General features: G+C 36.2%; 1 protein-coding gene across 1 annotated transcript in view; it reads left to right on the forward strand.

Annotated features, from left to right (window-relative positions):
• Positions 1–13,479, forward strand: part of TBC1D19 (TBC1 domain family member 19) — a 160,048-nt gene that overhangs the window by 39,143 nt on the left and 107,426 nt on the right. Inside the window, exon 5 of the mRNA XM_040237983.1 lies at positions 13,389–13,463. Within this exon, the coding sequence (XP_040093917.1) occupies positions 13,389–13,463 (75 nt within the window). The remainder of the gene's footprint in view (positions 1–13,388; positions 13,464–13,479) is intronic.

A 13,479-nucleotide genomic window follows, 5' to 3' on the forward strand; every position in this document is an offset into this window, starting at 1 on the left:
TTCTCTCTTCTTTCTAGGCTTACCCACTAGATCAAGGGTTGGCATGCTACAGCCCATGGGCCAGATCTGCCCTGCTACCTGTTTTTGTATTGTGGGCAAGCTAGGAAGTTTGTTTTTTTTTTTTTTTTTACATTTTCAACTGGTTGAAAATCAAAAGAAGAATACTGTCTTGAGACCCATGAAAATTATAGGAATTAATAAAATGTATTTATTAGAAAATAGTCATGCTCCTTTATTTACATGTTGTTTATGGATGCTTTTACAATACAGTGTCAGAGTGAAGTAGTTGCATTGGAGACATTATGACCCGTAAAGTGTAAAATTTTTAACCACCTACCCTTTTACCGAAAGTTTGCAAACCCCTTGATTAAAGTATTCAGTTCTTTAAAAGCATGAACTGTGCTTTTATCCTCAACATCTAAGCACAGTCCCTAGCTCATAGAACACTCTCAGTAAATGTTTGCTGAAATGCATTTGACTCTTGAACAACATGGGTTTGAACTACATGGATCCACTTCTATGTGGATTTTTTATTCAGTGCTAAATATAATACTAAACTATCCTGGGTTGGTTGAATCTGCAAATGTGGAACCATAGGTATGGAGAGCCAACTATCTGGTTATACTCAGATTTTCCACTATGTTAAGGATGTTGGCATCCCTAACCTCCAAAAAGTTCAGGGGCAGCTGTAACTGGTTCTTTAACCATGGTCATACTAAATGCCTCCTCCACCAGTTGGTGTTTGCTTGTCTTCCCATTTGTTCTTCTCTGGCTGCCTAGTTCTTGGCCTCCCTGATCTGTCAGGCAGTTCCCTTCTTTGTGTGAAAGCTACCTAGTCTGGACTGAATGACTGCTGTTCTGCCGTGTTCTCTCTCCCACCTCATTCATACCTTTTACCCCATCAGATTTCTACTCTGACTGGCATTTTAGTCCTCAACCTAAGGCTGCCTCTACTGTCTACTATCTCTCTTCCCCTAAACTGTTGAGTACTTAGGGAAGAAATCATGTAAGATCTATGTTTACCATTAGTTTAGTCTAAATCCATTTATTAATCTTTCAGTGGGTTCATTTTGCTGCATCTCAATCCTTTTATTATTAATTATCTGCTTTCAATGGTCAATACCAAAATCAGATTGATTATATTCTTTGCAGCCAATGATGGAGAAGCTCTATGCAGTCAGCAAAAAGAAAACTGGGAGCAGATCATGAACTCCTTATTGCAAAATTCAGACTTTAAATTGAACAAAGTAGGAAAAACCACTAGACCACTCAGGTTTGGCCTACATCAAATCGCTTACAGTTATACAGTGGAAGTCACAAACAGATTCAAGGGATTAGATCTGATAGACAGAGTGCCTGAAGAACTATGGACAGAGGTTCATGACATTATACAGGAGGTAGTGATAAGACCATCCCCAAGAAAAAGAAATGCAAAAAGGCAAAATGGTTGTCTGAGGAGGCCTTACAAATAGCTGAGAAAAGAAGAGAAGCTAAAGGCAAAGGAGAAAAGGAAAAGATATACCCATTTGAATGCAGATTTCCAGGAGAATAGCAAGGAGAGATAAGAAAGCATTCCTCGGTGATCAGTGCAAAAAAATAGAGGAAAACAATAGAATGGGAAGGACTAGAGATCTCTTCAGGAAAATTAGCGACACCAAAGGAACATTTCATGCCAAGATGGGCACAATAAAGGACAGAAATGGTATGGACCTAACAGAAGCAGAAGATATTAAGAAGAGGTGGCAAGAATACACAGAAGAATAGACAAAAAAGATCTTCACAACCCAGATAATCCCAATGGTGTGATCACTCACCTAGAGCCAGTAATCCTGGAATGCGAAGTCAAGTGGGCCTTAGGAAGCATCACTACAAACAAAGCTAGTGGAGGTGATAGAATTCCAGTTGACCTATTTCAAATCCTAGAAGATGATGCTGTGAAAACGTTGTGCTCAATATACCAGCAAATCTAGAAAACTCAGCAGCGGCCACAGGACTGGAAAAGGTCTGTTTTCATTCTATTCCCAAAGAAGGGCAATGCCAGGGAATGCTCAAACTACCGCACAATTGTACTCATCTCACACACTAGCAAAGTAATGCTCAAAATTCTCCAAGCCAGGCTTCAACAGTACAGGAACCCTGAACTTCCAGATGTTCAAGCTGGATTTAGAAAAGGCAGAGGAACCAGAGATCAAACTGCCAACATTTGCTGGATCCTAGAAAAGGCAAGAGAGTTCCAGAAAAAGAACAACTTTTGCTTTATTGACTATGCCAAAGCCTTTGATTGTGTGGATCACAACAAACTGTGGAAAATTCTGAAAGAGATGGGAATACCAGACCACCTGACCTTGCTCCTGAGAAATCTGTATGCAGGTCCAGAAGCAACAGTTAGAACTGGACATGTAACAACAGACTGGTTCCAAATTGGGAAAGGAGTACGTCAAGGCTGAATATTGTCACCCTGCTTATTTAAATGTGTATGCAGAGTACATCATGTGAAATGCAGGCTGGATGAAGCACAAGCTGGAATCAAGATTGCCAGATATGCAAATGACACCACCCTTATGGCAGAAAGTGAAGGAGAACTAAAGAGCCTCTTGATGAAAGTGAAAGAGGAGAATGAAAAAGTTGGCTTAAAACTTATTATTCAGAAAATATGGCATCTGGTCCCATCACTTCATGGCAAATAGAGAGAAACTCGGTATCAGATCCTTGGGAATTCTCCATAGTATCTTCTTAATTTTTCTCTACATCTAAAACTCTTGTAAAAAATTAAGTCTACAAAAAAAAAAAAAAAACCGTGGAGACTTTATTTTTGGAAACAGTGAGACTTTATTTTGGCGAGGGGTCTATGTTTTTGGGTTGCCATTTCTTTCTCTAGGATTTACCCTTATAATATTTCTTACTACCTTCTAGGAAACCTTTAATGACTGCCAGTTGCCTAATAAATGATGTTCGTACTCCAAAGTCCACCATGAAGGGTTTTTGCTGTCTGTCCCCAGCAGAGACTATTCCACTCCACTCTGCTGTCTTATAACTGCCCTTTAAGTGAAGCATTTGCCTTTCCTATTGCATCTTTAACACTTTTTGTTTTGCTGTCATGGGAAGCCCTCTGCTTGTTCTGTATTATGTAAATCCCATTTATTTTGTGTCAGCTTAGATGGCATCTCTTCACTGAGGTTGTTATTATTCCTGTTGAAAGGATTTCTCCCTCTTTTGAACTCTGGTAGCACACTATCCCTGGAGGAGGGCATGACAACCCAGACCTTTATGTAGCAGAAACTTGGTAAGTTTATAATAAATCAGTAAGAAAAGGCATTTCCCATCTTTTCTTACAGTATTTATTTAACAGATATTTACTGAATGCCCGTGAGTAGAAGACACTCTGCTGTGTGCTGTGGAGATTCAGAAATAAATTAGATAGAGATTCTGGCTTCAGAAAACTACATGATTTGATAATTGAAATAAATCTTGGACACATGTATCTGTAACACAAGGTCAAAAGTGCTGCCTGCCAAAGGGAAGGCGGCCAGGAAATCTAGGCTGTAAGGGGAAGAGGCTTCTTTTACTGCGTCAGCCTTTTCCCGAGTGTTTTATGCCGAATCCTCACCCTGAGAGATGTCCCACAAAATGGGGTTTCAGGGACAAGTAAATTTGCGAATGGAAGCACACATTGCCTTCCTCTTATTGAATCACAATTTATTTTTTTTTTTTTTTTAGTAGACTTGATTTTTTACAAGAGTTTTATATGTATAGAAAAATCGAGACAATAGTATGCAGAATTCCCAAGGATCTGATACCGTTTCCCTTATTAACGTCTTACATTACTCTGTACACTCATTACACTTAGTGAACTGATATTAATACCATAGCTAAAGTTCGTACTTTATCAATAGATTCCCTTAGTTTTAACCTCATGTCCTTTTTCTGTTTTAGGAATCCATCTAGGACACCACATTGCATTTGGTTGTCATGTCTCCTTAGGCTCCTCTTGGCTATGACATTTTCTCAGACTTCCCTTGTTTTTGATGACCTTGACAGTTTTGAGAAGTACCGGTCAGGTATTTTGTAGAATATCCCTCTCTTGGAATTCGTCAGACGTTTTTCTCATGGTTAGACCGGGGTTGTGACTTTTGTAGGAAGATCACAGACATAAAGTGCCATTTATATTGATTAAATTGTATCATCATTCATACTGTCAACATGATATATCACTGTTGATGTTGACCTTTATTGCCTGATTGAGATAGTAATTGTGAGGTTTTTCCGCTGTAAAGTTACTCCCCCTCTCCCACCTTAGATGTATACTATACTCTCTGGAAGGAAGTCACAGTTCATACTTAAGGAAGAGAAATTATGTTCCACCTCCCTAAGTGGGAGAGTATCTACAAAAATTATTTAGAATTCTTCTGCATCGAAGAATTGTCTTTTCTCCCCCATTTATTTACTTATTCAATCATTTATTTGTATCAATATGGACTCGTGAATATTTATTGTATACTTTGGTTTTTAATCTGATGCTTCTTAATTTTGCTTACAATTTCTTTTGGTGTGTTAATGGCTCAGAGAGGCTCTTCAGAGAAACAGTTTAATTTTTTCTCTGTAGAGAAACAGTTTAATTTTTATTTAACCTAGTGCTGTTCAGACTTATGTGACATATTTCCATGTAAAGTACTTTGGGAACTACTTTGCTACACCTTTCACAGAAAGCAGTATTTGAAGAAATTTATATGCAGTGTGATAAATATAAGTTCACAAATTTTCATGTGAAATAATAGTAGTAAGCATATAGAGCTCTAATTATGTGCCAGGTACCATTCAAGTATTCACTCATTTAATATTTATGTTGACTCTATGAGATGAGTTACATTTATGGTCTCAGAGAGTGCCAGCTTCACAAAACTACTAAGTGGAAGACTTGGAATTTGAACTTGGGCAGCCACTCCAGAATCTGCACTACCTGATTCTATTCAGCCTTTCTGTATCCAGTCCAGAAATGCTCAGACAAACTCAGGATGAGCTATGTGGTTGAATTTATCTTGTTTTCTGTCAATCCAGTAACCTTAGTAAAGTTGAGAATTTTGCTAGTTTCATATTACTTCAATTCTCATCTCCTTCCTAACTGGTCTTTCTGCCTTCTGTATTGTCACTCCATTTCTTAAAACTTCCAAGACTTTTAGGATAGAGCTTCAGTTCCTTACTTTTGCTTAAAAATCTATACATTATCTTGCCCCATTTTACTGTTCAGGTCTCATCTCTTGCCTCTTCTTACTGTCCCTCCCCTTCCTGCCACTCCATTTCCACACACATGTACCTTCTCTCTCTCTTCATCTCCTTGGCGTCCTCCAGCAGGAGAACCTGTGCTCATACCGTCACTCCTACCCCAGACTGCCTCCCCTCGAACCCCACATGCTTCTGGCTAACTTCTACACATTCTTCAGGTGTTGGGTTAGATGATGGTTTCTTTAGGAAGGCCTTCTGATCCCTCTTTCTCAGATACTCAGATACTTTTCCTGTATCTTCAGTCCTCCACATGAGAGGCACCCTGCCCTTCCTACTGCAATACTTGGGTTGTCTGTATGATCACTAGATTCTGTAGAGCAGAACCAGTGTCTCTCTTCCAACACTGTATCTGCAACCTCTGGCATGGTGCCCGGCCCATGGTAGTCACTCAATAGATTTTTTTTTAAATGATGAATGAATTACATAATGAAAAATGGAAATGTTCCCTTTAGGAAAATATTTGTACCCTTATTTTGAGTAATTTCACGTCTTGAGCCTTATCTAAAAAAAAGAATCAGAGATAATAGTAAAAAATTTAAAGGCGTCTAAAGAAAGCAATAGGGCCTGCTTAAATATAACGTAGAATCTCCAAAAGACAGTTTTACATAGGCATCAAAAATGGCATTTTTAGAGAAGTATAATGAGATGAAATTGCATATGATATAATCTCAATTCAAAAAAGCAAACTATAAAACAATATAATTCTACTTTAATTAAGTGCATATATATCCAAGTGCATATATATACACATATACATCTCAGCTGTCCACATACATGCATAGAAAAAATGAAGAGAATAAAATGGTAACAGTGGTTATTTTTGACTGGTGGAAATTTATGAGTGCTTATTTATTTTATTCTTTACATATTGTACAGTTTTTCATATTATCTTGAATAAATATATACTTTTATTATCATAGAATTACTAAAGCCTTTTTCCATTAGAAAGCTGGGTTATTATTATTTTGTTTTACTTTATTCATTTCAGTGTGAAGAAAGTAATTTAAAATTTTATAATTTCATAAGGTTTGCATGCTATGTATTTGTTACATGGTTTTTAATGCCTTCTTATTTATTTTCATTACTATGAAAAAGTAGCAAGATGATAATTAATACTCATTTAAAGATTTCAGTAGAATTCCAATTCCTTTCTGAATCTTTTACCTCTCATGGCTTAGAAACTACCTTATTTATAAAATTCTTGAAATCCTTTGAGTTAATACCATAGTTTTCAATTATTAGGGAAACTGATTAGAAAGCAAAAATAATATCATTTAGAGAGGATATGGGTTTAAGTAAAAGGTAATGTCTTCCTATTTAAACATTTTAAATGTAAAAGACCATCCGTTTTCCTTTTAAATAACATTTTAAAAAATCTTTATTTTGTAAGTCTTTGGGATAGAAACTTTAACTTTCTTCTTATTTTATATTGGTGCACTATCATTTTTCAATAACTTATTTGCTACTTCCACTTTTTGTTGGGTGCTAGGTACACACTGAAATTTTTATTTAAATAATAGCTTAGGAATAACTATGAGTTTTTAGTATTTATCTTTGAGACGTAGGGCTTATTTATTTATTTCCACAGGTAGAGAAAAATTATGTACCTATAGAACTGGAGCTGGAGCTAAAGTGGACCTTCACATTTATCCAGTCTAACCTCTGGAGCTCATCTCCTTTTGATGGAGAACTGGAAATAAGAAATTCACAATTTTAACCTATTTTGATTAAGTCTTAATTGTTGGAAAGTTTCTTGCTTGTGTTAAATGGTTATAAGCTCCTTATAACATTTACACACTGGTCTGAGCTTTGTTCTTTGTAGATATAAAGCATTGAATAAATGATAATCAGTGAGACAAATAAATGAATAAATACCACTTAATCAAGATTAAAGTTCTTTAGAGAACCTAAAGGATGACCCCACTTAAAAGCAGCCACTTGCTTCATCTTGGATTTCCCCTCATTGTCAGGAAATTCTGTTACTGTTTCTGATGTCTGTGGAAATGATTTTTTTGACTAAGACTTCTATGAAATGACTTCTGACCATCTGACTGAAGTTCCTGCAAAGAGTACCTTGGAAAAATCCTGACAACCTTTCATAGATACGAAACAGGGAATAGGGAAGACAAGGCCACCCACTGGGGTCACACTTCTTTCACTATTCTTAGGATTTTCCAGGATGTGATGTGTTCTGTTGTCAGCTAGAAGTTTTGATATACCTAGCTTCCTATTGCGTGCCTATTGTTTTACATTTTCTGTTTTTTTATGTATGGATTGGTATAGCCCTTATGAACTTTTTCAACTTATCCATATTATTTGTTTCTGTCTTATCCTTCTCACCCTTACTATAGGGATAGCTGTTTTATTCATCTTTTAATGGCATATGTTTAATAAGAGCCCAATAGATATTTGTTGAATCAATATATTTTCATTATTTGAAAACTCAGCTGTTAACCTCATGTCCACCTGTTCTAGCCTTAAAATTTTGAATTTTCTGAGTTGAACATCCTTTTCCTCTTTCTCTCAGTTTTTCGTCTTGTTCTTTCTTCTCTTCTGGATCATTTCCACGTTTTTGCTTTTGTTGTGGAACACAGTAAAAAAGGATAAATGAATAAAGCATTCTTCAGCACTGCTTCAGTTCTTAATATTCTTTTCCATTCTACTCTCATGTGTTGTTTTAAAAAGTTTTCCCATTTGTAAAAATGAGGGTAATGATACATTACTCACAGGATTAATAAAAATAACATATTGTAAACACATGTAAATCACTTAGCTCTATTTTTTTCATTCAGAATGCTTGCTTCTAATATCTGATTTCTTTTTTAAAAGATTTTATTGGAGTATAGTTGATTTACAATGTTGTGTTAGCTTCTGCTCTTCAGCAAGGTGAATCAGTTCTATACATAAACATGTATCCACTGTTTTTTAGCCTTTTTTCCCATGTAGATCATTACAGAGTATCAAGAAGAGTTCCCTATGCCATACAGTAGGTCCTTATTAGTTTATTGTTGTTGTTTAGTCACTAAGTCATGTCTGACTCTTTGCAACCACGTGGACTGCAGCATGCCAGGCTTCCCTGTCCTTCAGTGTCTCCTGGAGTTTGCTCCAATTCATGTCCATTGAGTCAGTGATGCTATCTAACCATCTCATCCTCTGCTGCCCTCTTCTCCTTTTGCCTTGAATCTTTCCCAGCATCAGGGTCTTTTCCAATTAGTTGGCTCTTCGTATCGGGTCTATTTTATATGTAGTAATTTTTGTATGTTTATCTCAATCTCCCAATTTATCCCTCCCCTCACTTATTCCCTGGTAACTATAAGTTTGTTTTCTCTAATTTCTTTTCTGTGAAATTTTTTTTCTTAAGTAGTTTCTCTGTATATTACATCTAACATTAAATTTAAATGTGGTAAGTTGAAATACTTGGTAAGTGGGATAGTCATTTAGGAGAACTGTGATTTATCACTTAAAATTTTACTTTGTCAAAACACCTGAAGCGATGTTTTTGTCAGAGTGATTTTCTAAAGAATAAGTTAAATATGCTTCAGAATATCTTATTAACATACAATTATAGAAAGTATCATTTTATGTTAAATGGACTTTATGTCTGAGTTTTTAGTAGGTTTTATGCTGTATTAAAATTATGTATTGCAGTCTTACAAATATGAATGGTATATATTATGAGCCACACATTGATATCTGTTATAACTTTTATTTTTATATCTGAGAGTTATTTTCTTTTTATCAACTCAAGAGTCCTCTTATTATGGCTGAAAATTATAAGTTTTATAATCATAATTCAATAGCTGGAAATTTAGTTCTTTTATATAATGAGATACATAATAAAAAATCAGGGATTGGATTTTTAATCTTTATGCAAGTTTTATTTTTACAGTAATCACTGAATTAAAATTCAGTTCAGTTCAGTCACTCAGTCATATCCGACTCATTGCAACCCCATGGACTGCAGCATGCCATCTGTCCATCACCAACTCCCAGAGCTTGCTCAAACTCATGTCCATCATGTCGGTGATGCCATTCAACCATCTCATCCTCTGTCATCCCCTTCTCCTCCCACCTTCAGTCTTTCCCAGCATGAGGATCTTTTCAAATGAGTCAGTTCTTCACATCAGGTGGCCAAAGTATTAGAGGTTCAGCTTCAGCATCAGTCCTTCCAATGAATATTCAGGACTGATCTCCTTTAGGATGGACTGGTTGGGTCTCTTTGCAGTCCAGAGGACTCTCAAGAGTCTTTGCCAACACCACAGTTCAATCGCATCAATTCTTTGGTGCTCAGCTTTCTTCACAGTCCAACTCTCACATCCATATAGGACTACTGGGAAAACCATAGCCTTGACTAGATGGACCTCTGTTGGTAGGTAATGCCTCTGCTTTTAAATATGCTGTCTAGGTTGGTCATAGCTTTTCTTCCAAGGAACAAGTGTCTTTTAATTTCATGGCTGCAGTCACCATCTGCAGTGATTTTGGAGACCCCAAAAATAAAGTCTGTCACTGTTTTTGTTGTTTCCTCATCTATTTGCCATAATGTGATGGGACCAGATGCCATGTTTCTGAATGGTAGTTTTAAGCCAGCTTTTTCACTCTCCTCTTTCACTTTCATCAAGAGGCTCTTTAGTTCTCTTTTGCTTTCTGTGATAAGGGTGGTGTCATCTGCATGTATGAAGTTATTGATATTTCTCCCGGCAATCTTGATTCCAGCTTGTGCTGCTTCCAGCCCAGCATTTCACATGATGTACTCTGCATATAAATTTAAATAAGCGGGGTGATAATATACAGCTTTGACGTACTCCTTTTCCTACTTGGAACCAGTCTGTTGTTCCATGTCTAGTTCTAACTGTTGCTTCTGGACCTGCATACAGATTTCACAGGAGGCAGGTCAGGTGGTCTGATATTCCCAACTCTTTCAGAATTTTCCACAGTTTGTTGTGATCCACACAATCAGAGGCTTTGGCATAGTCAATAAAGCAAAAGTAGATGTCTTTCTGGAACTCTCTTGCTTTTTCTAGGATCCAGCAGATGTTGGCAATTTGATCTCTGGTTCTTCTATCTTTTCTAAATCCAGCTTGAACATCTGGAAGTTCAGGGTTCCTGTACTGTTAAAGCCTGGCTTGGAGAATTTTGCGCATTACTTTGCTAGTGTGTGAGATGAGTACAATTGTATGGTAGTTTGAGCATTCCTTGGCATTGCTCTTCTTTGGGACTGGAATGAAACAGACCTTTTCCAGTCCTGTGGCCACTGCTGAGTTTTCCAGATTTGCTGGCATATTGAGTGCAACACTTTCACAGCATCTTTTAGGATTTGAAATAGCTCAACTGGAATTCTATCACCTCCACTAGGTTTGTTCATAGTGATGCTTCCTAAGGCCCACTTGACTTCGCATTCCAGGATGTCTGGCTCTAGGTGAGTGATCACACCATGGTGGTTATCTGGGTCATTAAGATCTTTTTTGTACAGTTCTTCTGTGTATTCTTGCCACCTCTTCTTAATATCTTCTGCTTCTGTTAGGTCCATACCATTTCTGTCCTTTATTGTGCCCAGCTTGGCATGAAATGTTCCTTTGGTGTCTCTAATTTTCCTGAAGAGATCTCTAGTCTATCCCATTCTGTTGTTTTCCTCTATTTCTTTGCACTGATCACCGAGGAATGCTTTCTTATCTCTCCTTGCTATTCTCTGGAAATCTGCATTCAAATAGGTATATCTTTCCTTTTCTCCTTTGCCTTTAGCTTCTCTTCTTTTCTCAGCTATTTGTAAGGCCTCCTCAGACAACCATTTTGCCTTTTTGCATTTCTTTTCTTGGGGATGGTCTTGATCCCTGCCTCCTGTACAATGTCATGAACCTCAGTCCATAGTTCTTCAGGCACTCTGTCTATCGGATCTAATCCCTTGAATCTATTTGTCACCTCTACTGTATAATTGCAAGGGATTTGATTTAGGTCATACCTGAGTGGTCTAGTGGTTTTCCCTATTTTCTTCAATTTAAGTCTGAATTTGGCAATAAGGAGTTCATGATCTGAGCCATAGTCAGCTCCTGGTCTTGTTTTTGCTTACTGTATAGAGCTTCTCCATTTTTGGCTGCAAAGAATATAATCAGTCTGATTTCGGTGTTGACCATCTGGTGCCGTCTATGTGTAGAGTCTTCTCTTGTGTTTGCTCCCCCGACCCCCACAATCTGGAGTTGAGGGAGCAAGCAACAGAAAGCTTTTTAGAGGAAATTACTTTTATGCTGAGATATGAAAGTTGAATTAGATTTTTCCAGATAAATTTGGGATAAGAATGTTGGGGGTGAAAGTGGGTTGTATTGCACTATTGCACTAACTAAAGTTTGGTCATGAATAATATACCCAAATATATTTTAAGTCCTGCATCTAAGAGAACTCTTTACAGGAAAAAAGAAAAGAGAGAGAAAAAAATTGAAAACAAACTAGTAAACAAAATTAGTTTAGACTGTATTTTACGAAATTTATTAAGAGTATTCTTTTATTCTTGAAAACCTATTTCTATATATTTAGTAAACTAAGTTATGCATTTCACACAGCTCTGTATTTCTCTTATAGATGATTTTTTTCCTGTTCATTCATTACTTTGGCAGTTGTACCAAAATTTTTCTAAATTCTTGCAGCATAACTAAGAGTAGAAATCTGTTCAATTATTGAAAACTTATTATGTGCTCGATAAAGTGTGATATGTGCTGTGATAGGTGAAGGAAGAGATATTGTGAGAATCTGTAGGCAAAGGCACTAATATTATCTGAGTGGGAGCCAGGTAAGAGCAGGCTTAATAGAGGTGAAGACCTGAATGGTGAATATAATTTCCTCAGATAACGTAGGAATAAAGTATGTTGGAATAAGAGTAGAGCATGGAGAGTTTATTCCAGATAGAGAGTAATATATTTACATATGTATGTTAATGAAGAAACTCTGAATAATGATAGCTGTGGTAAAAACTATCAGTGATTATGATCATTGTGTCACTGTTCTAAGTACTTTACATCTTTAATTTTTATAGTAGTCACATAAAGGAGGTATTACTAGTCTACTTTGATTGACTGATTTTAGCTGTCCTTTATGGATAATATAATATATAGTTATCTCCATTTCTCCTCATTTGGTCTAACTTTTGGTGCTTTGGTATTATTCTGTTTTTTGTGTGTCAGAATTGGCCTGTGCTAAAAGACCAAAAAATTATGGTGTTTTAACTTGGCATTAAAAAGAATAATTTACTGAAGTATGATGTATATGGATGATCAATTTGTGACTGACCATTAAAGTTAACTTATTATTTCAAGTTTATGAGAAATACCAGGGACAGAGAAGAATGTAATCTATATGGTGAGAAAACAATAAGACCAATCTAGATTGTGACACATTCCAAAAGACATCTGCCCTGGACTGCTCAAAAAAGCCAGTATGAAAAAGAAAAGGAGTAAAGCGCTCTAGATTAAGCTATACAGAAAGAGACATAACAACCAAATGTAATGCATTAACTTCTAATGGATCCAGGATTTAAAAAGATATAAAGACATTTTGGGGGATACTTGGAAATTTTTGAATATGGGCTAAGATGATATGAAATACTATTTTTAGTTTTCTCAGATGTCATAGTGGTATTGTGGTTATGTAAGAGAAGGTTCTTATTCTTAAAAAATTCATAGTGAAGTATTTAGGGTGAAAGATGTTTGGAAAAATTACAATATAATAATTTCTATAAAATTTTATTTTACTAGGTCATTAATGGGAGTCTTAAGTATGAAAGATTTAAAGTACTTAAATATAACTTACCTTTTTAGAAAAATCTGCTATTTCCCCATCTGACTTGTTGTTTTATTTTTTTTTTTGATCTATCTTCATTCCTATCCTCCACTAGAATGTCAGTTCCATGAGGATGGAGACATTTTGTTATTCACAGCACTAAGGATAGTATCTGGCACATAGTAGGCAGTAATCAATATTTGTTGAGTAATCTAGTGAATAGAGATAACCAATCTCAAGCAACGTCACCATTTCTATATAACTCATACTGTCTTTAATTTTTTTAAGAGTCACTTTTGGCACTGTTAACCAAAAATAATAATAGACTGTTCCTTATGTTTCAGGGAAGTTGGGAAAAAAGAATTTTGAAGAGTTTAAATAGTATGTGCACTGAACTGAGTATCCCATTGGCACGAAAGGTACTGTTAACACTTA

The sequence above is a fragment of the Oryx dammah genome, unplaced genomic scaffold (genome assembly GCF_014754425.2).
Source record: "Oryx dammah isolate SB20612 unplaced genomic scaffold, SCBI_Odam_1.1 HiC_scaffold_3, whole genome shotgun sequence".
NCBI lineage: Eukaryota > Metazoa > Chordata > Mammalia > Artiodactyla > Bovidae > Oryx > Oryx dammah.